Genomic DNA, 25,097 nt, shown 5'->3' on the forward strand with positions numbered 1-25,097 from the left:
GAATGAAAAGTGAGCTGATATCTTACAATTAAACTGAACAAAAAAGAGATTTGAATCCTTTAAAGTCCAGATACAAGTTGAAAAAAAAAAACTTCTACTGATGACTTATACTGGAATTACTGTTAATTTTGCTGCTACATTATCTAGTATACTAATTAACAATAAAGTTTTTCTTAATAAGCTATACATTTATATTGAAATAATGTGTAGTTAGAGGTTTGTGTTTCTTTACATATTAAAGAGCACACCCAATTAGTTCCACACAATGATGTAAAGATATTCTAAACTGATTATGCAAAAAAAACAACACTGGTATCGGATCGGTATCGGCCGATACTGAGATTTCCGATATCGGAATCGGAAGAGAAAAAGTGGTATTGGTGCATCCCTACTTCATGCATCATAAAACTCCCAATGATTTTCAAACATTCAACACAAAAACCCAGAAATCAATGTGTAAATGCAAACGAAAAACAGGGCATTCCATTGCTAAAATGGAGGAAAGAGATCAACAGAGAGAGAAACAAGAGAGATCACATGACAAAATCAATACACTGTACACAGCATTTAGCAAAATCACATTCAGCCAATTACAGGTCATTAACCAGAAATGAGCATATCAGCCAATCAGCAAGCATCAGATGCAGCCTATGGACCAATCCAAATACTCTGCAGCCTAATCCCGCCCCCTTGTAAAACACATCATACACAGGGGGGGTAGGTGTTCAGAAACAGAGGGATGCAGGAAAGAAAAAAGGAGCCAGTCGACATTCAATTAAACCACAAAAACGGGAGAAGAAAAAAGGAGACAAAATGAGACGAAGAATGATCCACCCAATCAGAAACGCCAAACTCAAAAAGCCATCCAGTTTGTCATGAACAAGTACACCAAAGTGCGTAAAATGAAAGGCCTGTGATTGGCTGTTGTCAGACCTTGTGAGGAGTGATGGAGTTTATGGGTGAGAGAGAGAGATGCAAATGCTGGATGTTACAATAAATGAAATCACGAAGATGGAAAACACCGGCAGGCATCAACACGGTTCTTTCACACGCTGAAGACAAATATGCAAACACCATCACACACACACACACACACACAGTCCAAAACCAAAGACTAAAAACAAGTTTGAGCTGGTCATCCTCACATGAATATAAGGGCAGAAATATCGTCTGAGAAACAATTTCGATGTGTGTGTGTGTGTGTGTGTTTAGGCTCATAGGCTGTGGAATCATCAGCAGATATCTGGGACTTAACTGATGATTAAAACAATCACAAATGACTCTGAAGAATGAAATTAATGATGACAGATAGAGCTGAGTGGTATGACGCTACAGAAATGTCTCACACTACTAGAGATTCTGCTACTGTGATTATATCGCGTTATATTCTGTGACAGTTTTTAAAAACCCAACACCAATCAGAAAACTAGTCTACTCTGCAAATTGACGCAGGCGAGAGCTTGAATAACAGCCTGTCTATCGGTTGCACCACAACAGCTTCACACTGTCTACACAGTACTCATAGAAACGAACGTTCTGAAAGGATGACATGCACAAACAATAAGTTGAGAGCTGCAGCATCAAGTACGTGCAGCACGTCAGAAATAGAACGGGGTTTGTGCAAACTGTCAGCACGGTTCAATGCACTCGTCGCATCCAGTTTAGACAACATCATTAATTACAATGAGAGCGATTTGCTTTTCGTGCGACACTTCACAGGGCTCTTGTCTGGTGTTAGTTTTGATGTTTGCGATGTACGGCTATGTTTTTCAATTAAATCGCAACTGATGTGTGATGACAGGCATTTATTTTGGCCATTTTACAATGGCTTCGAATGAGGTTTATCCAAACAAATCTATAATGTACTACTGCTTTGAGTCTTGATTTTAACTCAAATGTTATATAATGTGAAGCAGCTGTTTTTGCACTTATACCGGACTTATTTGCTTATTGGATTGAATTATCCAAAAATAGGCATTACCACATTGTTATACAAATATAAACCATTTTTGGTTGAATTTACAGCAAAACTAACTGCATTGTGATATTTGATGTTACCATGTAACAGAAATCGTTACTCCTACCATAAGATAAGGTTTCGGTCATACCGCCCACCCCTAATAAGAGTTCATTAGAACCACAGGATTGATGGATGGATGGTGAGAAGAGAAATGAAGGGTTTAGTGTGACAATATCATGAGCCATGTCAGTGCATGGGAAAAGTGTTAATGATCATGAGAGATATGGAAAGAGGAGAAATGGCGAGCACTGGGGAGGGAATATCATTTCTGTCAGTACTCTGTGGTCCTTAGCGACTATAACAGACATGAGACTCATGATAATAATTTCATAAAGCTCATTTTTTCCCATGCCTCTGTTGAAAAATATATCAGAACAGACCTCAGGAAAGAGATGCCATTACACTAGCTGCAAACAGACACCGCTAGCAAGATGCGTTTGGCTGAACTTCTTAATGAGGACGAGGTCTGCTGTCGTCTCCGAAAGGGATTTAACACATATCTGTTCCCTCCACAAATATCACGCTAATCAGTGCAAAAGAGCGAAAGACCACAGTTTGTAAGGCTTTTAGGGGGACTGAAGTTTAGTTCTCAGGGGTTTGAGTTGGTGGGTTTGATCAGGGATGAAACCGTACATACACAAACTTACCATGAGCCAGGAAACGGCGTGACGACACGCGAGCAGTTACCGTGGAGACTGACAACAACAATAACACACAGAAATTGTCAAGGAAACAGAAAGAAAAAAAAGGAGTAAATGACCAAACAAACAAAATGCAAAGAATGAGTGAACAACTAGAAAAAAAAGAGCAGGAGAGGATATTAGGAAAAATAAATAAATACAACTCAAAGTGCAGTGAAAGTAAACCAAACGAAACAAAATGAGGAAAATTCTGAGGCAGACATTCACTGACTTAAAACGACAACAGAAATCTTCAGGTGATCAAATCTGTCTGTAGTTGAGCTAAAGAGCCTACGGCCGCATTCGTCCATTTCATAGTGGAGAAGGAGAAAAGGACGAATAATTAGAGAAACTCAAACAAACAGTCAGAATTAATGGTGTGAAAATGCAGCACAGAGCGACTCTGTCAAAACTGGAAATATATGGGCAGGTTTAAATGGAGGAGTGGTTAGTGAGACTAACATGCCAAATTAATGACATCACTCAAGGGAGGGGCCTGGACAGTGACATCAGAGGCAAAAAGTACAGACAGGGACTGGAAAAGATGCAACAGATGGGAAACTCAGTGAGTGCAGAGCTGGACAGACAGACTGGTGAGAGAGAGAGAGAGAGAGAGAGAGAGAGAGAGAGATGAGTGAAGAGTTTGATTGTGTGTCATTCTCTCCACAAATCTCTCCTCCACAAATACACAAACAAATATTAGGTTGTCATTACAACATAATATAAATGGCAAATTTAAGTTCTGTTCAAAACATTCGAATGAAAGGAATGTGATAGATCATAACACAGTGAAAACAATGGCATTCAAAAACAAACAAATAAATCAAAATTAAACTGATTTTGTTGTATAGTGCTGCTGCCCAGATTAAACCCAATTCCTACTTTAGAATGAATCTAACAAAACATCTGAAACAGAGCGTTGCTGCCACTGTCAGATGCATGCAAACCTGAATAAAGCTGCACCACTCGGGCCATGTCCTACCCCATGCACAAACAGCCACGGACACCAGGGGGAGCTACAGAGCAGCGGGACAGGCATCATGCATCTACAGGGGTGTCAAAGACATAGCCGGGGAGTCCAATACGACTCGCGGGATGATTTAAGGGAAAAAAATTAACATGCTTTAAAAAAAAAAACTTTTGCATATCATTTAATACATCTGTATGATATCTTAATAATATTCTATTATAAGCTACAGTATGACAGATAATTTATTTAGTTTGTGTTGCATGTTAAAGTCTGCATCTTAAAGTGGTTTGCATTCACGCTTTTCATCTGAAACTGCATCCGTTTGTTCATTTGTCCATTTTGAAGTTTGAGCAAGTCACTCACAGCAATAATAATAAATGGACAAAGGAAAACAGTAAAAGTAAAAATATCAAGGGTAAAAAGTGCACACTGAATGATAAGTAGGGCTGTGAAACTATATATTTTTTTATCAAATTAATTAAATGATATGCTGAATAATTAACTGAATCACATTTATAAAATTTAGCTGAGAAAGACCTTGAAATAATAATAATTCAATATAATGGTTAAATCATTATAAATAGTTATATTTAAATTATTATAAATATAATATCTACCATAATTATAATAATTCAGATAATTAAAATGCATTAATTTTTTTGTAGCAGATGAGTAAAGCAATGTTAAGACAATACAAAAAGTGCAATTCCCTGCATTCGAATTGCGCTCCGTCCAGCTGTGTTTGAACAACGCGTTTTTGACTTGTGCTGTTGCTGGTGTCAAGTCTGAGTGTGGTTTGTTCTCTGTACAGCTGGAGTTTTGCTTACTGCCCCCTGCTGAAAACAGGTGGTACTTCAAGCTTGAATCGCTCCAATGAACCAAAATATATTCCATATTACGGTCCAGGGACATGATTAATTAAGCTAGTTTTTAATGTGTCATTTTTTAATATAATCACACTAAATTAGTGTATTAAATCGACAGCCCTAATTATTAGATATTATACATTAATACTGATTCAATAATGTCAGAGTTTAATTGAAAAGCAGGGATTTAATCTACATTAGTCCTAGTTTTTTTTAGGTCTAACATTGTGTTATATCAAAGACTTGGGTATACTTAATTTTTCTGTGTGCCGTTACGCCTCATGCAAGGTCGCGTGCTTGAGCGCTTTGAAAAGTATACTCATGACACACGTATAGGGATGATGTGCAAAGAAGCAGTTTACAAAAACTATGCTGCAAATGGACAGTCTGCGTGGAAGTCCAGCCAAGAGCAGTTTTCCCTAATTACTAATTTCTCAAGTAAAATAAAGGCCTCTGGTGAATTAAATAAGTAAATTCCATGTTCTTCCTTTTGTTTTACCACAATGTGTTATAAATGCAGTATAAAGCCATACTATGCATGGGTACACTAAATTTAAAAAAATCAGCCCACATAAGTGTGTTTTGTCCAATCCAGCCGTCGACCAAAAATTACTTTGACACCCCTGGTCTACACACTAACATTACCAGTAGCCCTGTAATTCTAGATTAATTTATAAATTAAATTACTCTATATTAAGAATTCAATTTCAATCTAAACTGAAAAAAGGAAATAAACAACTTTCACCCTTTCTATGAGAAACAAACACAGGCAGCCATCTCAGATGTCATGCAGGAAAAACCCTGGAGGAGTTCAAGATCTGTTCAAAAACACCCAGAAAACCAGCACGTCAAACATGCCAGGGCTCACGAGGGAAGAAACACGCGGCTCCATGCAACACTTGACATACACAGCAAGCAACAAGCTTCTTTATCATCGATCTACAACGATCAACAAATGCACTAAAAACAACAATGACAACAAGCATCTGAAAAAGTGAGACATTTTCTCACGTTGTGCACACAAATGTTATAAAAAGGTTTAACACCACAGTGCACAGAAGAGCATTCAGAATAATCTGACAGTCCTCGTTTGTCATAAGAATCCAAGCAAATGTTTATTGAAAAAAAGAAAGCCATTCAAACCAGAAGAAACGAAGACAGCATCAAATGCACGCATGTGATTGGCCAATGGACATATTGTGAGCATGCTCTGTACAAAACAGATCGTTTAACTTAAGTAAAAGGGGAAAAAACACATGCTGTTAATAACCAACACTCAGCCAGACAACAGCCAATCAGAAGAGCCGAAACCAGAATCTATAGTGAACTGCAGTGGAGATGCAACCATGCATTGCTAAGCTCACACACACATACACTTTTCCATGATGCCACACAAAAACACAGAGCTGAGCATCTTGAGTACCAGTTCAGTTCAGGTGTGAAATGTAAACATCAGAAGAGGAAAGAGAGAGAGTGAGACACACAGACAGAGACTCACCTCGATCTTTCGTCCCTCTACGATGGTCCCATGCAGCCGCTCTCGCGCTTTCTCTGCATCTGCACTGGTCTCAAACGTCACAAAACCAAAACCCTGAACCACGACAAAGAGATAAATTAAAATTCAGTTATACTGTACTCTCGTTAATCGAAACACACACGATTTTCTAATTAGTTATTCCTTTCTATACAATGAAGGTGGGTAGTAACTGGGACTGTGAAGTGCTTGCGTTAAATGCAACAATTTAAACGTACTTCATTGTTGTGATTAGTCATGATTAGTAGTAAAACAATATGGATTTTTTAATGGCAGACCCATTACCAATATCCAGAGATCAGGCTGTAGGGCTGCACAATTAATTGAATAAATAATCAAGATTACAATTAGAGGTAGACCGATATGTCGGTTTTACAGTGCCAATAGTTGCTTTTTGTTCCTCTGTGGCCAGCGTGAGATGATTCTACAGTTAGAGCGGCTTGGTTCTAGAGTATAACAGCGGCCTCTAGAGGTAAAATAAAAACAATCACTGACACCTCCTGGGGTTTTGCAATATCTAAATCTGACATCATTGAGAACAATCTTCCATATTGTTATCCTCACTTCAATTGATATTTTGTTATTTTGATAAGACAAACAAGTGTTTTAAATTGAAGTGAGGGCATGCAAAGAAAAATGCAGCCATATAGAAACGCGCCCTGTCAGCACATACATCGTGTGTCTAAATTCTTCATACTTCATATCTTGTGAATAATAGTACAAAAAACCTCATCTGGTGAAATATATACAAATCCCTTCATCTGGTGAAGTCAGAAGTTAACATACACCTTTGCCAAATACATTTAAAACTCAGTTTTTCACAACTCCTGACATTTAATCGTAGAAAACATTCCCTGTCTTAGGTCAGTTAGGATCACTACTTTATTTTAAATAATAGAATAATAATAGAGAGAATGATTTATTTTAGCTTTTATTTCTTTCATCACATTCTCAGTGGGTCAGAAGTTTACATACACTTTGTTAGTATTTGGTAGCATTGCCTTTAAATTGTTTAACTTGGGTCAAATGTTTTAGGTAGCCTTCCACAAGCTTCTCACAATACGTTTCTGGAATTTTGGCCCATTCCTCCAAACAGAACTGGTGTAACTGAGTCAGGTTTGTAGGCCTCCTTGCTTGCACAAGCTTTTTCAATTCTGCCCACAAATTTTCTCTTGGACAGAGGTCAGGGCTTTGTGATGGCCACTCCAATACCTTGACTTTGTTGTCCTTAAGCCATTTTGCCACAACTTAGGAGGTATGCTTCAGGTCATTGTTTATTTGGAAGACTTCCTGGCTGATGTCTTGAGATGTTGCTTCAATATATCCACATAATTTTCCTTCTTCATGATGCCATCTATTTTGTGAAGTGCACCAGTCCCTCCTGCAGCAAAGCACCCCCACAACATGATGCTGCCACCCCCATGCTTCACGGTTGGGATGGTGTTCTTCGGCTTGCAAGCCTCACCCTTTTTCCTCCAAACATAACAATGGCCATTATGGCCAAACAGTTACATTTTTGTTTCATTTGACCAGAGGACATTTCTCCAAAAAGTAAGATCGTTGTCCTCATGTGCACTTGCAAAATGTAGTCTGGCTTTTTTATGGCAGTTTTGGAGCAGTGGCTTCTTCCTTGCTTTCAGGTTATGTCGATATAGGACTTGTTTTACTGTGGATATAGATACTTGTCTACCTGTTTCCTCCAGCATCTTCACAAGGTCCTTTGCTGTTGTTCTGGGATTGATTTGCACTTTTTGCACCAAACTACGTTCAAGCCTAAGAGACAGAATGTATCTCCTTCCTGAGCGGTATGATGGCTGCGTGGTCCCATGGTGTTTATACTTGCATACTATTGTTTGTACAGATGAACGTGGTACCTTCAGGCATTTGGAAATTGCTCCAAAGGAGGAACCAGATTTGTGGAGGTCCACAACTTTTTTTCTGAGGTCTTGGCTGATTTCTTTTAATTTTCCCATGATGTCAAGCAAAGAGTTTGAAGGTAGGCCTTAAAATACATCCACAGGTACACCTCCAATTCAGTACACCTCCTATCAGAAGCTAATTGGCTAAAAGGCAAGACATCATTTTCTGGAATTTTCCAAGCTGCTTAAAGGCACAGATAACTTAGTGTATGTAAACTTCTGACCCACTGGAATTGTGATATAGTCAATTAGAAGTGAAGCAATCTGTCTATAAACAATTGTTGGAAAAATGACTCGTGTCATGCACAAAGTAGATGTCCTAAACGACTTGCCAAATCTATAGTTTGCTAATATTAAATCTGTGGAATTGTTAAAAAATTAGTTTTAAATGACTTCAACCTAAGTGTAAGTAAACTTCTGACTTCAACTGTATATGCCATAAAAAGTTTAATTTGGTAAATAACCTGCTTAACTATAAAGCATTTAAAAAATGTATGAATAATATTCTATTTAAAAAAAAAAATCATAATTGGGATTTTGGTTGCACAATAAACTGCATCTGGGATTTTATTTATTTTGGATCCTTGTAGCCTCTATGTCTGTGCCCATCACAGTAAGGAAAGACTAAGAACTTTTTTTTAACATTCTATAAATTGATTTTAAAAACGAATCGGCCAATAAATCGGTTATCTGCCTTTTACACCACCTTAGTCATCACAATTGGCAAAATCCACATCTAATTAGTGAACACTATCCTACTACTAATTAGTATATTACTTTTAAAGTCACTTTCTAAAACACGTCACAAAAAAGTTCGGTTGTTTTGCTCAATGAATTCAAAACAATATCTATATTACAAGTCACACACTCAGCACCACACTCAGCAGTCATCTCTTTTAATGACTCATTAAGGGGTGCACGTCCTTCAGCGGTCACAAAAACGCAAATAAATGTACAAATGTTATAAATTCTACATAATTAATACTATTTTTAAATTGTGTAACCCAAGTAATGAATTGAAGAGTAATAAGCCTAATTGAAATCAGTAACTGTAATCTGATCACTAAAATGTAAAAGGATATGCTTTAAACTACTTTTCACTTAAAATTATATTACAGTAATTGATAACTTTGTAATCAGATTACACTCAATTCCACCTAAATCCATTGCTTGGATCCATAGCTTTGTTTTTATGCCTCTAAGAGGACAAAATGTGAATTGCAACTAGTTTTTAATTTACTGATGTCTAAAACAGCAAAGTAATTCAGGACCACAGTTCTCAGCTTACTTTGGATGTGTAGCCGGCAAAGAAAACAGCATGCAGTTGATCCACCCAAAATAAGTATTTTTATGTGAATTATATTTAAACTAAATGAACTGCATTTACAAAGTCAAGGGAAATAATCATCAATTAGGATTTTTAGCAATTATGTAGCCCTACCAGGGAGGCAGATATAATGCAAAAATACTGTATATCATTAAATTCAATGATAGCAAATAAAATGCAAAAATGCTGAATTTAAATGAACACTCAATATTAAGCTTATTTTACGATACTCAAACTTCACAAAAAATACTTGAAAACAGAAAATGTGCTCTGTTCATTGACAAGGCTGTTAGTAGATTTTGGTTTTGACTAGATTAAATGGCCACTTTTGTTAATGCAGATAATCTCAAAATGGCCAAATATCAGCCTGGCCAAGCTATCGTTAACTTTTATGGTACCTATATGGCACTTTTTGTAATTTCTTCAGCTCATGGCTTCAATTACAGCCCATCTTCATTGTAGGAAATAGAGAAACCTGAACATTTTGCCAGATACCTCAAATGTTATACAGGTTTAGAGTGATTTCTTTAATGGATTCTTTAATGGATTAAAATCCAGTCAGATTTGGTTCAAAACTGTCTCTTACCTTTGAGCCCCTGTCATTGAAAATGATCTCCACATCCAGAATCTTCCCAAATTGCTATATAAAAAAAATAAAAACAGATGCGCACATACACACACACACAAACAGAACGCTCAACAAAAATACTCCTACCACAAAATACACAGCTTTATATGTATTTCACTACAAAAGAGGGTACTATTCGTTAAAACATTCCATTAATGTGATTTTACAATGTTTATCACCAGGGGGCAGAATCTGCCAATATTCACATCATTTTGTCTTTGTGTTCTTTCTAAAAATCATCAGTTCATAAACCCTAAAGTGCATCTAGTACCCCAAACATCTGCCGCAGGTCCGGGTCTCTGAAGCGGAAGGGTATGTTGGAAACATGAAGTCGTTTTGGGGTTCCTTTGGCCTCTGAGGATTCTTCACTGCCAGAACTGCCAGCGGACACACACTGAACCTCTGCCTGAGGAGACCCATCTGACAGCTGAGAGAGACCAGCGTTACCATAGATGTTGCTAGACATAAGTGTCATCTGGGGCTCATTACGCAAAGACACTTAAAAAACATAAGCAACTCAAATAAGAGTTCATTTTATTCAGCATTTGAAATTTCACTGACAAAAATTATTTACTTAATTAGTATTTTTGTCTTGTTTTCCAGTAAAAATATGTAAGTATTCTTAAAATAAGATACATTTACTTGACAAGCAAAATGGCATAAGATATTAAGTCTTCTTTTCAAAGAAATCTAAAATGTAATGATGTTTAGCTTAAAAAAAATGTTTGCAATGGGGTAAGAAAAATAAACTTATTTCAAAGGGAAAAAAAGTTTATTTTTCTTACCTCATTGGTAGAATTTTTTTTTTTAACAAAGTTTAGTACATTGTCAGATTTCTTTGAAAACAACACTTAACATCCATTGCCATGCCATTTTACTTGCCAAATAAATATATCTTATTTTAAAGCCACATACAGTAAGATTTTTTTGTTATAAATGAACAATTTCATTAATAAGCAAGAACACCAACAGTTCGTCTTCCAAACCATGTATTTGTCTTACCCCGATTCACTAAGGTATGCCTATAATAATTATATTTTAGAGCTGTCAGGACTGATTTGGCGAGAAATTGCATACTTCCGTCAGTCATCCGTGCGTGTTTACTTCACATCCGTAAATAAAAAGAAGGTCCAGCTAGCTACTACAGCGTGTATATGTGCAGTGACAGGCGTGGTGGTAGTTTGAAGCTGACAGCTTGTAGCCACAACAAATGAGCAACATTAACCATGGATCGTTCCGGGGGGTCACGTGACGCCATGCAAGGAGCAGACGTGTGAGCGACGAGCTCTGCGCACTTTGCTGAATGTTCGATTATTTTCATGTTATAATCTGGTGAATTTTGATACACCCAGTTACACATTTGCCCTTTGTTGCAAAAAATGGCAAAGAAGTCAAAATCCTCGGGCTCTGGAGACATTAAAAGACACTTACGTGTTCAGGATGAAAGCCCCGACAGGCTTACAGACCGGGGACTCGATTTGTATGGCGCGACGGGAGAGGAGATCCAGCTTCAGTTGTCCAACATGTCGGTGATGTTGACGAAGATTCTTGCTGACTTGGAGGATCTCACTGTAATACGTCGATCAATCACGGCGATGGAAATAAAATTCTCCGAGTTAGGTACAAGAGTGTCTGATGTTGAAAAACGAATAGATTTTCTGGAATCTTCGGAGAGGGAATTAACCGCTAATCCACCTGTGACCAAAGTTGATTTGGAACATCTCCTTGTAAAGCTTGAAGATCTTGAGAATAGAAGCTGCAGGAATAATGTCAGAATTGTTGGAATTCCTGAGCATGAGGAGGGCAGAGATATGGTGAAATTTCTAGACGAGTTTTTCCCCGAGTCTGCTCGACATAACAGGCCACAAGCTGGAAATCGAGCGAGCTCACAGAGTGCCAGCTCACAGATCTGCTGAGGGAGATAGGCCCAGATCGATTCTGGCCAGATTTATGAGATCATCCGATAAAGATCTTGTGTTGCGCCAGGGGCGAGGAGCAAAGGGAAGCTTTCTTGGAAGAACCATAATATTTTCTTGTTCCCGGACTTTGCGAGTTCAAGACAGAAACGCGATCGGTTCAAGGAATGCAAGAAACTCTTACATCAGAAAAAGATCTCGTTCGCTTTGATGTTTCCAGCAAAACTGAGAATAGAAACGAAAAACGGTCGCAAAGTATTTACATGTCCAAATCTGGCAATGTCTTTTATAGAATCAATGTCTGAGTAAACCATTGGATGTTTCTCATGTGAGTGGGCCTGACTCGCTGTACTTACTCTTGAGGAAAGCTGGACGACATTTTGGGTTTTTTGCATTGGCTCCGCCTAGCGGCTGGAGCTTGTTTTGTGAATAACACTTTTCTTAACGAAACTTTTGCATTAATGAAAGATTACATTTGCATTGAATTTCCCGGATAGATTGCGAGTGGACACTACGGATGACATATACTTTTATGCAGCCTCCGAGTGAATTGACTCGACCATCCGGGGAACCGGGATGCCAGTTTTGTTTCTTTTTGTATTGGTTCCGCCTAGCAGCTGGAGCTTGTTCTATTGAATAACACTCCTTTGGAACAGCTGTGGATTAATCTGTTCGTTCTTCGTGCTTATTCCTCCTGCTGGCTGGAGTTTGTTTTGAGTTTTTTTACGAGACATTGGAATGATTACGTCATCCGTAGAACTCATAACAGCTGGCTCACTGAACATTTGTTTGTCTGTCCGAGGAATCTGAATGGTTTTATATCAGATGGAATTTGTTTTGTGGAAGATCACACCTTTAAAACAGTTCTGTGAATGAATCTACATGTTCTTTGTGTTCATTCTTCCTATTGACTGGGTTTATTTCACAAAGTATTTTCTGTTATGTAATTTTGCTTCACAAATTTGTGAGGCAAAATTGAGCAATCCGATGGCAAAGTTGTCGTGGGGACTCGTGGGCGTTCATGGACCTTTTGAGTTTAGAGGGATTGTCGCCGGTTGGCGCTTTTGTGCGCGGGGTTAATGCGCACGTTTTTCTTTTTCTGTTTGTTTTGTACGGGGGGGTGTTCGGGGGTTTGATTGTTTCACTAATGGGGAATGTGGTCTGTATAATTTTGTTTTTCACACACAATTTTTTTTATTATATCAATATGTCAGTTGTTAATGAGTGTACTATCTCTCTCCACATGGAATGTGAATGGGTTGGGGCACCCCATAAAAAGAAGGAAAGTTATTACTTTTCTTAAACATAAAAAATATGATATAGTGTTTCTTCAAGAAACACATCTCTCCCCGCAGGAAGCTGAAAAATTTGTGAAGATATGGGGTAGACATGTTTTTTTTAGTGCTGGCTCAAGTAAGAGCAAGGGAGTCATTATATTGATTAATAAACATCTACAATTCAAATGTCTCAAACAGATTAAAGATAAATTAGGGAGAGTCATTATTGTGTTAGTTGAAATTCAAGGGCAAAGGTTTATTTTGGCTAATATTTACGCACCTAACGCTGATGATCAGGGCTTTTTTATAGATCTTGAAGGGATGCTGCAAGCCGCTGTCACCCCTCATGATATAATATTGGGAGGCGACTTTAATCTTTTGATGGACTCAGTCCTTGATCACAGTGAAGCAAAAGTGTGTAAACCCCCTAGAGCAACACTGACGCTTCACAGGATGTGTAAAAATCTTGGTCTTATGGATATTTGGAGACATCTGAACCCATCTGGTAGGGACTATACATTTTTTTCATCAGTCCATAAGATTTATTCTAGAATAGATTTTTTTTTATATATATCCAAATCCCTCATTTCATCTGTTGTTGATTGCTCAATTGGAAATATTTTAGTCTCAGATCATGCCCTGGTGAGTTTAAAGGTGATGCCACATATAGAGAAAAAGAAATCATATAGTTGGTGCCTTAATGTGTCCCTTTTGCAAAATCCTGATTTCCAACAAATGTTAAAGACTGAAATCAATGTTTATATGGAGACCAATTGGTCCTTGGTATCCTCTGTGGGCGTGGCTTGGGAGGCACTTAAGGCGGTTCTCAGGGGTCGGATCATACAGTATGCCTCGTTCATCAAAAAATCCAAAGTACGAGAACTCGTGGAGTTGGAAGGAAATATTAAAAGTGCCGAGGCAGAGCTGAAGCACCGAATGTCGCCTGATGGTCTCAGAGAATTTATCCGATTGAAATACAGATATAATACTATTTTGTCGCAGAAAGTGGAGTTTTGGTTGTTCAGGGCAAGACAGTCATACTTTGAGTCAGGGGACAAAGTAGGGAAGCTTTTGGCTAGATATATAAAGCAGAGAGAGTCTTTTTCTACCATTCCCTCAGTGAAATCTGATGATGGTGAAATTTTTACCTCAGCCATTGATATTAATAATGCTTTTAAAGAATTCTATCTTGATCTCTATAGTTCCACGTCTTCGTCTACTGATGAAGATATTAGAAAATTTGTGGAACCATTAGAACTCCCTAAACTGACGACTGAGCCAAAAAATTCTCTTGATTCTGAGATAACCTTGGAGGAGCTTGACGAGGTAATTAAGGCCTTACCTACAGGCAAGGCTCCAGGGCCAGATGGTTTTGCCGCTGAATTTTTTAATCTTATGCTACAGAACTGGCTCCACTTTTGTTAGAAGTTCATACTGAATCATTAAAGAATGGAAAGCTTCCTCCAACCATGACACAAGCCCGGATCAGTCTGATTCTTAAAAAGGACAAAGATCCAAGCGAGTGTAAAAGTTACCATCCAATTTCCCTGATCCAGCTAGATGTAAAAATTTTGGCTAAAATTTTGGCTAACCGATTAAGTTATGAGATCTCTTATACATATAGATCAGGTGGGGTTTATTCGGGGTCGTAGCTCTTCTGATAATATTAGGCGTTTCATCAACATCATGTGGTCAGTAGCGAATGATCAGTCTCTGGTCGCTGCCATCTCATTTGATATGGTAGAATGGGATTATCTTTAAGATTTTGGAAATGTATGGGTTCGGGAGTACGTTTATTGGTTGGATCAAGTTACTTTATAGACACCCTGTAGCAGCGGTACAAACAAATGGATTAATTTCCCGATTTCTGGATAGGTGCACTCGGCAGGGTTGCCCTCTTTCCACATTATTGTTCTGTCTTGCCCTGGAACCATTAGCAGCCGCGATGGGAAAGGAGGATGATTTTCCAGGGGTGGCGGGAGGCGTGGCGCATAAGCTTCTGCTTTATGCAGATGATATTTTATTATTTGTCTCTGACCCTAATAAATCTATGCCTTGCCTCCACAGAATTATTAATTCCTTTTCCAAATTCTCAGGATACAAAGTCAACTGGTCTAAATCCGAAGCATTGGCTCTGACAGCGTACTGTCCAGTAACGGCCTTTCAGCCAGGCGCCTTCCAGTGGCCCAAACAGGGCATTAAGTATTTGGGCATTTTATTCCCCCAAAATTTGTCTGATTTAGTTGGAGTTTATTTTGACCCCTTAATAAAATGGTATGAGCGATGTGGGTAGGTGGGCTTCATTACATTTATCGATGATTGGGACGGTTAATGTTATAAAAATGAACTGTATTCCAAAATTTAACTACGTGCTACAGTCTCTCCCGGTAGATGTCCCCCTCTCTTATTTCAAGCAATTTGAAAGCATAGCGAAGTCTTTCATTTGGAATGGTAAACGTCCCAGATTACAATTCAATAAGTTACATAGGCCGATTGACAAAGGTGGGCTAGGCTTACCCAAGGTTTCATTTTATTATTATGCATTCGGTCTCAGACATTTGGCTCATTGGTCGCTTCCACCTGAAAGAGCCCCTCCCTGGTTCTGCATTGAACAAGAACTTCTTGCCCCTATCTTGCCATTGCAATGTCTTTCTACCAGGCTGCCCAGAGAACTAAAGACACAACCCATATCTCACACATGCAGTTAGTGTGGGCAAGGGTTTCCCGCATGCTCAATTCGGACATTTACCTGAACGTTGCCGCAAGTATTTGGTTAAACCCTAAACTGTGTATTAATAAGTCCCCTTTTTGCTGGACAGAATGGATTGAGAAGGGAGTTGCTATGCTGGGTGACCTGTATGAAAATGGAGCATTGAGATCCTTTGAAAATATTACACACCGGTTTGAGATTCCCAGATCTCAATTCTTCAGGTACTTACAGCTGCACCATCTATTTTGTACCATCTTTGGGTGTAGTACACAGCCCCCTAAAGCTGCAGACACTCTTGAGATGGTACTAGCGGCTTTTGGAAAGCGTCACGAGGCTTCAGCGTACTATTCCTGGCTAATTCAGAGTCTAGGGGATGGGGTTTTGACATCTCTCAAGAAGTTATGGGAGAAAGACTTGAATTTAGTACTGGAGGATGAAGAATGTGTGATGATCAGCAGGAAAGTGATCCTTGGGGGATGGAAGTCGGCTGGTGCACCCTCATTTCATGAGTGGTGCACCGAATTGGGCACAGTGGGGGCCTTTGAAAAGATGTCGCTTAGGCGGCTGGGCAGCTTGGGTGCCTTTGAGAAGAAGTGGGGCACTTATTTGGCCTTCTTGGGGGGTGCCAGGGAGGAACAGTGGAGAGGGACAGTTTAAATGGTGTGTATGTAATTAATTGATGTGTGGAACCCTTTTCCTTTTTTGTTGGGCAATTTTTTTTATTTTTTATATCTGAGTATTTTTTATTTTTTTTGGACTGTTTGCTTGTATGTGTGTCTGTTATTATTCTGTGTCTGACCACTGGGTTGTGTGTTGGGTGGGTGGTGGGAAGGAAGAAGGGAGCGGGGTATATTTTGTTGAAAATTGATTCTGTGTTTTCATGTGCTGTTTATGTTGATTTGAGTGTGAAATCAATAAAAATTGTTAATGACAAAAAGGGAAAGCGACAGAGCCCATAAAAAAAAAAAAAAAAAAAACATGAAACAGCATTGGCTTGGCTATTTCAGAGGTGGCGACAATTCCGAAAAAGGATTTAAAACTGACCCAGAGATGGAGTTTTTCCTCGCTCAACGTATTTTATTGGACCGATAAAATTAAGAGATAGGTCTGGACCGTTTTATTGGACCGTCTCTTAGTCTAGTAGTTCGTTAGATAGCATTAGCCACTCAAATGGGGCATTTTATTATGGATTGTGGTACTGCAGTGTTTTCAATTTCATTTTCAAGGAAGGAAAATGGGGAATTTTATTTTTACTTTATGCTGGTAACAATGCCAATCTTTAAACCAGATACTACCTTGGTCTATTTGCTTGCTAGCTAAGTCATAATTTCCACCGTTTGCACCATTTCCACTGTTTGAATTCATCCGCTATGACTAGCAATCGTTATGTCTAATGTCATCATTGCCTAACTTTTTTAACACTATTTATTTTTAAACAGTTGTTTTCAACAAGTCAAAACAACAGCGGAAGATGTGCAACTTACCTGCTATTAAGACATTTTTTTCGGATATCAGTCTTCCTTTTTTTGTCTTTTTTTTTTTTTTTTAGGGTAGGTGGCGAATATTGTTGTTGTTAGTGATATTTGCTCTGATAAGTAGATCACCTGTAACCATGGTTACACGGTGGTATTCAAACCATCAGATTCATCTGTGCAGAAGAGCAGAGCCAAAGCTCAAAGCAGTGTGCCTCCCCAAGTAACTTGCAGTTCTATGCTTCAACAGCTAGAGGGCCAAAAGTTACATAGTGTAGCTTTAAGAATATATATTTGTATTCAACAAAAATACTAATTCAGAAAATGATTTTTGCAGTGTTTGCTATTAATGCTGCCGTCAAGGTTTGGTATAAAGAGAATTAAATAAACTATTAATGCTGTAGTCAAGATTTGGTATAAAGAGAAAAACTATGAGCTAAAAATTTTGAATCAAAGATACAATTAGATTAAACTATAAATTACAATACCTCTTATGTTGGCTCATTTGTACAGTTATATTATTTTAGCTATATTAAAATCTCGAAGAAATACTTTTTTTTTAATCAGACCATGTAAAATTGCTGTACAGTGGACATATCGATTATAAGACACATTTTATATTGAGATTTGATTAATTTGAGTTGTACTGTACAATGCTAACATAACCAACTTAATTTTGTATACTTTGATATATAGTTTTTGTTTGATAATTTTTTGTAATTATTATTTGTATCATTTGAATTTTGTTCTCCCTAAATTTCTTTTAATTCATTTTATTATTTTATTTTTGTACTGTTTTAATTTTATTGCTATGATTTGTTTTACTCTCCCTGAAATGTTGAATTCTATGTTTTTATACTCCAACTATGAAGCAGTTTGAGCTGCATTTTATGTATGAAAGGTGCTATACAAATAAAATGTATTACATATGAAACTACATGCCTTTTTGGTTTATTTCTTACTGTTAAAAATCTGGCTGTCTAAAATGATCACTATTAATCTCAGGATTTCAGAATGAAACAGTAGTAATGTTAAATTTTTGTAAACTTTTGTTCAAAAATTTGTATTTCTTTGTTAAAATTCTATTATTATTTTTTTTACATTTTATTCTCATTTCACACTCTTTAATTTTACACAATTGGCCCAGTTTGAAAACTCTTGTTTTAAGACATTCAGGCTATCCAGAAAATGTTTAGGGCTACAGCCCCTTCAGCTCAGGTTTGGTGACACCACTGTGTCTTGCAACTCTACAAAAATCAACACTGCCTGTCTTCATTTAATTAAGTGAATTAAGATATACACAGTTTATACATTTCTTTACAATCAAAGCAAGACAACATCACAATCCTGGCTGTGAAATGATAATGTCTGAGGTGACAAACAGCTTCAAGACAAAAGATCAACCAACAGGAAGTCATTTGTCACCTTGTTGTTGCAGTTGTTCAACAATGGTGCAAGTGATCAGAAGTCACCAAATGCTCAGAGGAGGGGCGCGCACTTACTTGAGTGCTGGGGTTAGAGGAGGGGGTACTGACTCCTGCTGGTGGCTCCATTTGCCCCTGTCCCCCTGCGGAGTAAATACTGCCTCCTCCAAACTCCAGTGCCAGACCATTCTGAGGGGGAGGGGGTGGAAAGTTTGAGAACGGAGGAACGAGACCCTCCTGAGTCCCCAGTGTGTCCTGTGAACCCTACATGAGACAGAGAGAGGACATTTGACCGATTGGCCATGATCCACAGACTAAAAGAGTAAGTGAGCACAAGAAAGCAAAGGGAAAAAAAAAAACAGCTCACTTAAGAGTGACCGCCATGAGACGGAGCAACAGAGGAAAAGTGCTTAACTAACATCTCAAATGTACAAACCCCTCTCACAGAGATATTATATTTCTCTCTTTCTGGTGACAAGAGGATTCAGGCTGCTTTTTAAATATTCATGAGTCCCTCATACATAATTTAGTGTATTGGGCTCAGAGATGAACACATGACACATGGGTGGATAAGTGTAAGAGCTATGAAGCTCAGAGTTATTTCTATCGGACTATGGAAGCTCAATGAACTTAATATTTAGAATAATCTGATCAAAACTAATTTATATTTGCTAAAAACGTGTTCTCAATGTTCTAACCAAACACTGCTTCATTTAAACAGTATGATTACATGTTAGCACATTTTGGTGAAACAAAAACATGTCCAGAGTCACATAATCAAAAGATTTTATTTTTTACATAAAAGAAATCCTAATTGTGATATTTACGGTTATAAAAATGATATATTTAAAAAAAAAAAAAAAAATATGCAAAAAATTCAAGAGGAAGACCGATATATTGGTTTTTACAGATTAATCATTGCCGAAAGTTGCTTTTAGGAAAAATCTATTCCAATAGTTCCTCTGTGGTCAATGCTGGAGAATTCTAGTGTATAACAGTGGCTTCTAGAAGTGAAATAAAAACAATCATGTGGAGATTTGCATCACAGTAAGGAAAAACTAAGAAACATTTTTAACAATCTATAAAGCAATTTTTAAAAACTATCGGCTGATTAATTGATTAATTTACCACGACCTTATCAGTATAAAAAAAAGATCCACTATCGGTCGACCTCTAATAAATACCACCATGATGTACAAATACTTTACTGTAATGTGAAAAAAGTATTTAAATTGTAATGAGAGGGAAACTGTGTTTAAATGTAATTAAAAATATCACACTTCAGGAAAATCTTAAAGGAATATTCCGGATTCAATACAACTTAAGCTCACTCATCAGCATTTGTAGCATAATGTTGATTACCACACAAAAAAAATAATTTGAACTCGTCCCTTTATTATTTAAAAAGAAAAATCAGGGTTACAGTGAGGCACTTACAATGGGAGTGAATGGGGCCAATTCGTAAACATTAAAATACTCACTGTTTCAAAAGTATAGCCAACGATGTAAACAATGTGTGTGTTAACATGGTTATAGTGTGATAAAATCACTTACTAACACTTTGTGTAGTTATATCCAATTTTACAACTTACACTAAAACATGTTAACATGAATAATGTTTATATCTTTTGACTATACTTTTGACTTTTTTTTTGTTTTTTTAAGTTTAAGGACTGGCCCCATTTACCTCCATTTTAAGTGCCTCATTGTAACCCAGATTTGTGTTTTTTTTTTTTTTTTTAAAGGAGGGACGAGTCAAAGTTATTTTTTTTTTTTTTTTTTTTTTTGTGGTAATCCGCATTATGCCACAAATGCTGTAAACTGAGCCTAGGTCTGGGTGATATGGGCAAAAATATTAAAACAATATTTTTTTTTATATCATTCAGTATCGATATTGATCACGATTAGGGATGTTCCGATACCATTTTTATTTTTTTGAGAACAAGTACGAGCACCGATACTTTTACTAAAAAGTCGATACTAATAGTTTATTTTCTGAACTCAATATCAGCAGTTTATTTCAATTTTATCATCAAAATTGTGTTTAAATACCTTTATTAAAACTTTAATCAAATGAAAGTAAAACAATACATTTTCAAAATAATATTATATTCTTTTTTTTTTTTATCAAATTAAGTGCTTATTTACAGAACCTCACAGCACAATTCTAAATACAATATTGGAGTTATTTTTTTAAAATAAAGTGCTGCATAATAGAGCATCATGGATGTGAGATACTGCTTTAAATATAATACAGATACTATTGATTTATTATTAGTAGTAGTAATAGTATAACAGTGAGTATTACAAAACTATATATAAGTGATCTATTTCTGTCATACGTTTTTCATTTAAATTAAGCTTTTATTTTGGCGGAGCTTTTATTTTGAAGTGTTTGTGTTGTTAGACCAAGAAGCTCTAACATAATGATGGCAGATTTCCAATCCGGAAAAGCAGGTCGCTAAGTGAATCACAGTAATTATTAAACTGCAAAAGGCTACTGTGGCAGGGAGGAGGGCGGGTATCAGGCTAATCAAGCCCTCGAGAGAGATAAAGGCGACCGGAGGCAGCAGTTCCAGAGAGAGTGAGTTACGGGCAGCTGCCCAGCATGTGTTTGTCTTTTTGTTTAAGTTTATTATTAAATTTACAGACTACATATTTATTTACTTGACAATATAAATAATAAGTTTATTATTAAATTATTATTTATGTTGTCAAGTAAATAAATATGTAGTCTGTAAATAACACATGCTAAAAAGTGAATTAGCACACTGCTACAAACAGAGCATGCAATGCTCATAATAGTGTTTTCTGTGTATGAGCCAAGGATCTCTAAAGGTATGAGCAGTTTGTCTCTCTATGCCTGCACAACACCGGCTCCACACATTCACAAGCACTCACATTTAAAACGCTGCACGTGCAAACAATTTCATTAAATCGCAGCTTTTGCTGTTAAATCATCTCACTTGATTTTAATCTGTATGCTGAATGTTTACGTAATGACATTCGTATGTCAGATGGTATTGGTTTTTGGTATCGTAGCATTTATACGAGTACAAGTACATGAGCGCGGCATCGGACCGATACAGATACTGTTATTGGAATCGGGTCCGATACCGCACTCATGTACTTGTACTCCACATGTTTGTTAGACCACAAGAATGAATGAAAACAATTTGTTTGTTTACAAGTACACCCCACAAGGTAAGCTTCCTTTAAAGTATACTCAGTTTAGGATTTGATCTTACATAAGGTGTGTTACCTCTTTTCAATTAAATTTCACCAATTTTATCATCTTCAGCAGACGTTTGACTTCACTGAAATACTTTCTTGAGACACTCCAACTCATAGGTGGCGGTAATGCACCACACTGGATTGCCAACCGCCAATAAACATCACAAGAAGAAATACTTTCTTGCCTGTGACAGTGCCATGGATCATGACATTTTTTTTTTTTTTTTTAACTAAATAGTACATACATAAACAGAAATGTTGTTGATGTCAGAGTTGTGTTTAGTCGATAGCTTTATTGCACTGTCAGTGTTGTCTTGTTCAGTACATAACGATATCATATTAGCCGAAGAGCTAGTGGCTACAGAGCCTCATTGACTGTTTCCATGACATCAGGGCTATGTAGCCGCTAGCCTGCTATTACTTCCAAACTGGCTGATTTCATGACTGTGATTCAGTTAGCTAGTTGCATGTGTATAACTTTGCCGAACTGCTTGTTTTTTAGCGAGACACACCTGATCTGATCATCTAGATGTAGAACATAGGCTAAATATGGAAAATTCCTCAAAAGTTTATCATCGATCTCGAAAAAAAATTTTTCCCGATAAATAACGATATATCGATATAGTTTTATTGACCAGCCCTAACTAAGCCTAAATGTTTTTGTCCTGAAACATTCCTTTAATAATCTTTAACATGGGCTTCATTTTATTTAAGCAAAATTTAATTCCTCATTCCTTTTGATTTTTGGGGTGAAATGTGACCTGGACATGTTCTTGACAGGTTTCACTGTTTAAAGAAAATCTTTCTTCTGCATTCTCAACAGATTCTCTCCCAGCTAAACTGTGTAGCTTGTGGAGCGTCCTCATGAAACACGTCACTTGATCACTGCAGAGAGAAACAAACACACAAAGAAACACTGCTCTGTCAAGTGTGCATTCCTGCCTCCAGCATCACATCTCTACATGACAGCGTGATGAGAGAGCGATGAATAGAGAGTGAGGGGGAAGGGAAGCACTGGACAAGCGAGGAAAAGACACATTCTGGTATTTAGTTCAGATTTCTTCTAAACCATGAGAAATATTCATATTATTCACATAACTAGATTTCAGAATCATGCTGACAGAAACAGTCATTTATAATCTCATTAACAGCATATTTGTCTCTGTTCCCAATATTTATAAAACACATAAAAAAAAAAAAAAAGTTAATTCTTAGGGATGCATCAATCTACAAAATTTGTGGTCAATACCAACCGAAATAATGGCCAATATCTAAATTCTTTTGTCTATAGATGTTCACAATGAAGCTCAAATTTAGAATCTGACATGCTTTAAGTAAAATCATCAATTTTAATGTGCAGTAGAAAATATGGATTACAATTCAGTATTTATAGAAAAACTTAATGTTTAAAAAAATAAACCTGATTATCATCTGCTTCCCATATTAGCTGATTCAGACTGATAAGATTATTTAAAAACAAAAAACAATATTAGCTGAAACCGAGTGCGTCAATGATGTATTGTGCACCTTATTCTAATATTATTTCCATTCAGTTGTACTAAAGGTTTTTAATTAACATTTGTATCTGTCAGTCAGACAGACAGACAGACAGACAAAGGAAACAGTTTCTTAAGCTTGTCATAAATACTCTTGACAGTATGTGTGTTAGCATCTGTTCATCAGAGCGAGGGCTTCTAAACACTGGCAGCCTTAGTTACGGGTCAGCTGGCATGTTTCAATCATGCCGCTCTCAGAGATGGCAGCTGTGCCACAGGTTGCCTCATCTACAGTAACAGATCAAAACTTCTCTCATCATCATTAATGCTTTGATCAGTACCGGTAATATTAACTTGCAACAATGGACAATATTTAGATTATATTAGAATACTGCATACTGAATATTCATACTGCGGATTTGATCTAAAGAAGTAAAACATACATAATATAATCCTGCAGATATTATTTCTGAGATCGAGCAGCTCAAACTAACGACTTCTGCCAGAATACAAATGAAATCTCAAGTAATATATTTGATCAGAAAGTCTGATATTCAGAGCTTCATTTCAATGTAAGAACAATGTAAGAACAATGGAACATTCTGAGTGTCAACGTAAAATTAATTGAATATTCTATGTTTCAATGCAAGAACAGGGCTCCAGACGGCGACTACAAATTTTTCAGTGTGATTAAACTTTGCAAGAGGTCGCACTGGTGCGACTACAAAGTTGGTCAACTCTTTGATTATGAGCTGTGTTTTTTGTTGCGTATGAGAAATTTCAAACAGCAAATGTTCCAAAGGCACAGCAAAACCGGATCAGTCACCATGGCTCAATGGACAGATCAGTGCAGAGCACGTGTGTATACACGTGGACTGGTCTCGAGCTCTCAGCCGCACAGATCATCATAAAAAGCGCTGCGAGAAGCATGGGCTGGGTCGTGGATTCGGCATTGATTATTTGTTTAAAAACTCTATGAAAAGCCATAATGTATCGATGATTAAACTAGCTTAAAAAAGGCTTTGTTTGTCTTCAGATGACTGTATTTTAAACAGTAAGATCCTGATGAAAGGAAACATGAAAGAATTTCTAACTCATTCCAGCTGTCAGAGTATTTTAATTTGGCCCAACATATAAAAGGTGTTAACATTTTACAGATTAGTTTTGTAATATCCGTAAATTTACAAAATAATGGGATATTTCTAAATGTCAATGTAAGAATAATGGAATATTCCGAGTTTCAACGTTATATTAACAGAACATTCCAAGTTTCAACGTAATGTTAACGGAACATTCCGAATTTCAACGTAATATTAACGGAACATTACGAGTTTCAATGCAAGAATAATAGAACATTCTGACTTAAGATGCTAGAGTAATAAAATGTACAGATTTTTGATGTAAGAATAACTAAATATTCTGACTTTCGATGCAAGAATAATTTGAATATTCTGAGTTTCAATGTAAGAATAATGGAATATTCTGAGGTTTTCAGTGCAAGAATAATAGAATATTTAGAATTTCAATGTAAGAATAACTGAACATCCTGAAAAATGAAACATTCAGAGTTTCAACACAAGAAAAACTGAACGTTCTGAGGTCAATGTTAGAATAACAGAAAATT

General features: G+C 37.0%; 1 protein-coding gene across 14 annotated transcripts in view; it reads right to left on the reverse strand.

Moving 5' to 3' along the window:
* The window catches only part of LOC127449064 (RNA binding protein fox-1 homolog 2-like), a 75,867-nt gene that overhangs the window by 10,318 nt on the left and 40,452 nt on the right, over positions 1-25,097 (reverse strand). For all 14 annotated transcript variants that reach the window (XR_007898646.1, XR_007898648.1, XR_007898651.1 and 11 more), the window contains exons 2-5: positions 18,822-19,007; positions 10,216-10,371; positions 9,903-9,956; positions 6,035-6,127 (exon numbers count right to left, since the gene is read on the reverse strand). Coding sequence is in view for 6 of the 14 variants with exons in the window: in XM_051712203.1 (XP_051568163.1) it covers positions 6,035-6,127; positions 9,903-9,956; positions 10,216-10,371; positions 18,822-19,007 (489 nt within the window). In the remaining 8 variants the exon portion in view is untranslated. The remainder of the gene's footprint in view (positions 1-6,034; positions 6,128-9,902; positions 9,957-10,215; positions 10,372-18,821; positions 19,008-25,097) is intronic.

The sequence above is a fragment of the Myxocyprinus asiaticus genome, chromosome 12 (genome assembly GCF_019703515.2).
Source record: "Myxocyprinus asiaticus isolate MX2 ecotype Aquarium Trade chromosome 12, UBuf_Myxa_2, whole genome shotgun sequence".
Classification (NCBI taxonomy): Eukaryota; Metazoa; Chordata; class Actinopteri; order Cypriniformes; family Catostomidae; genus Myxocyprinus; species Myxocyprinus asiaticus.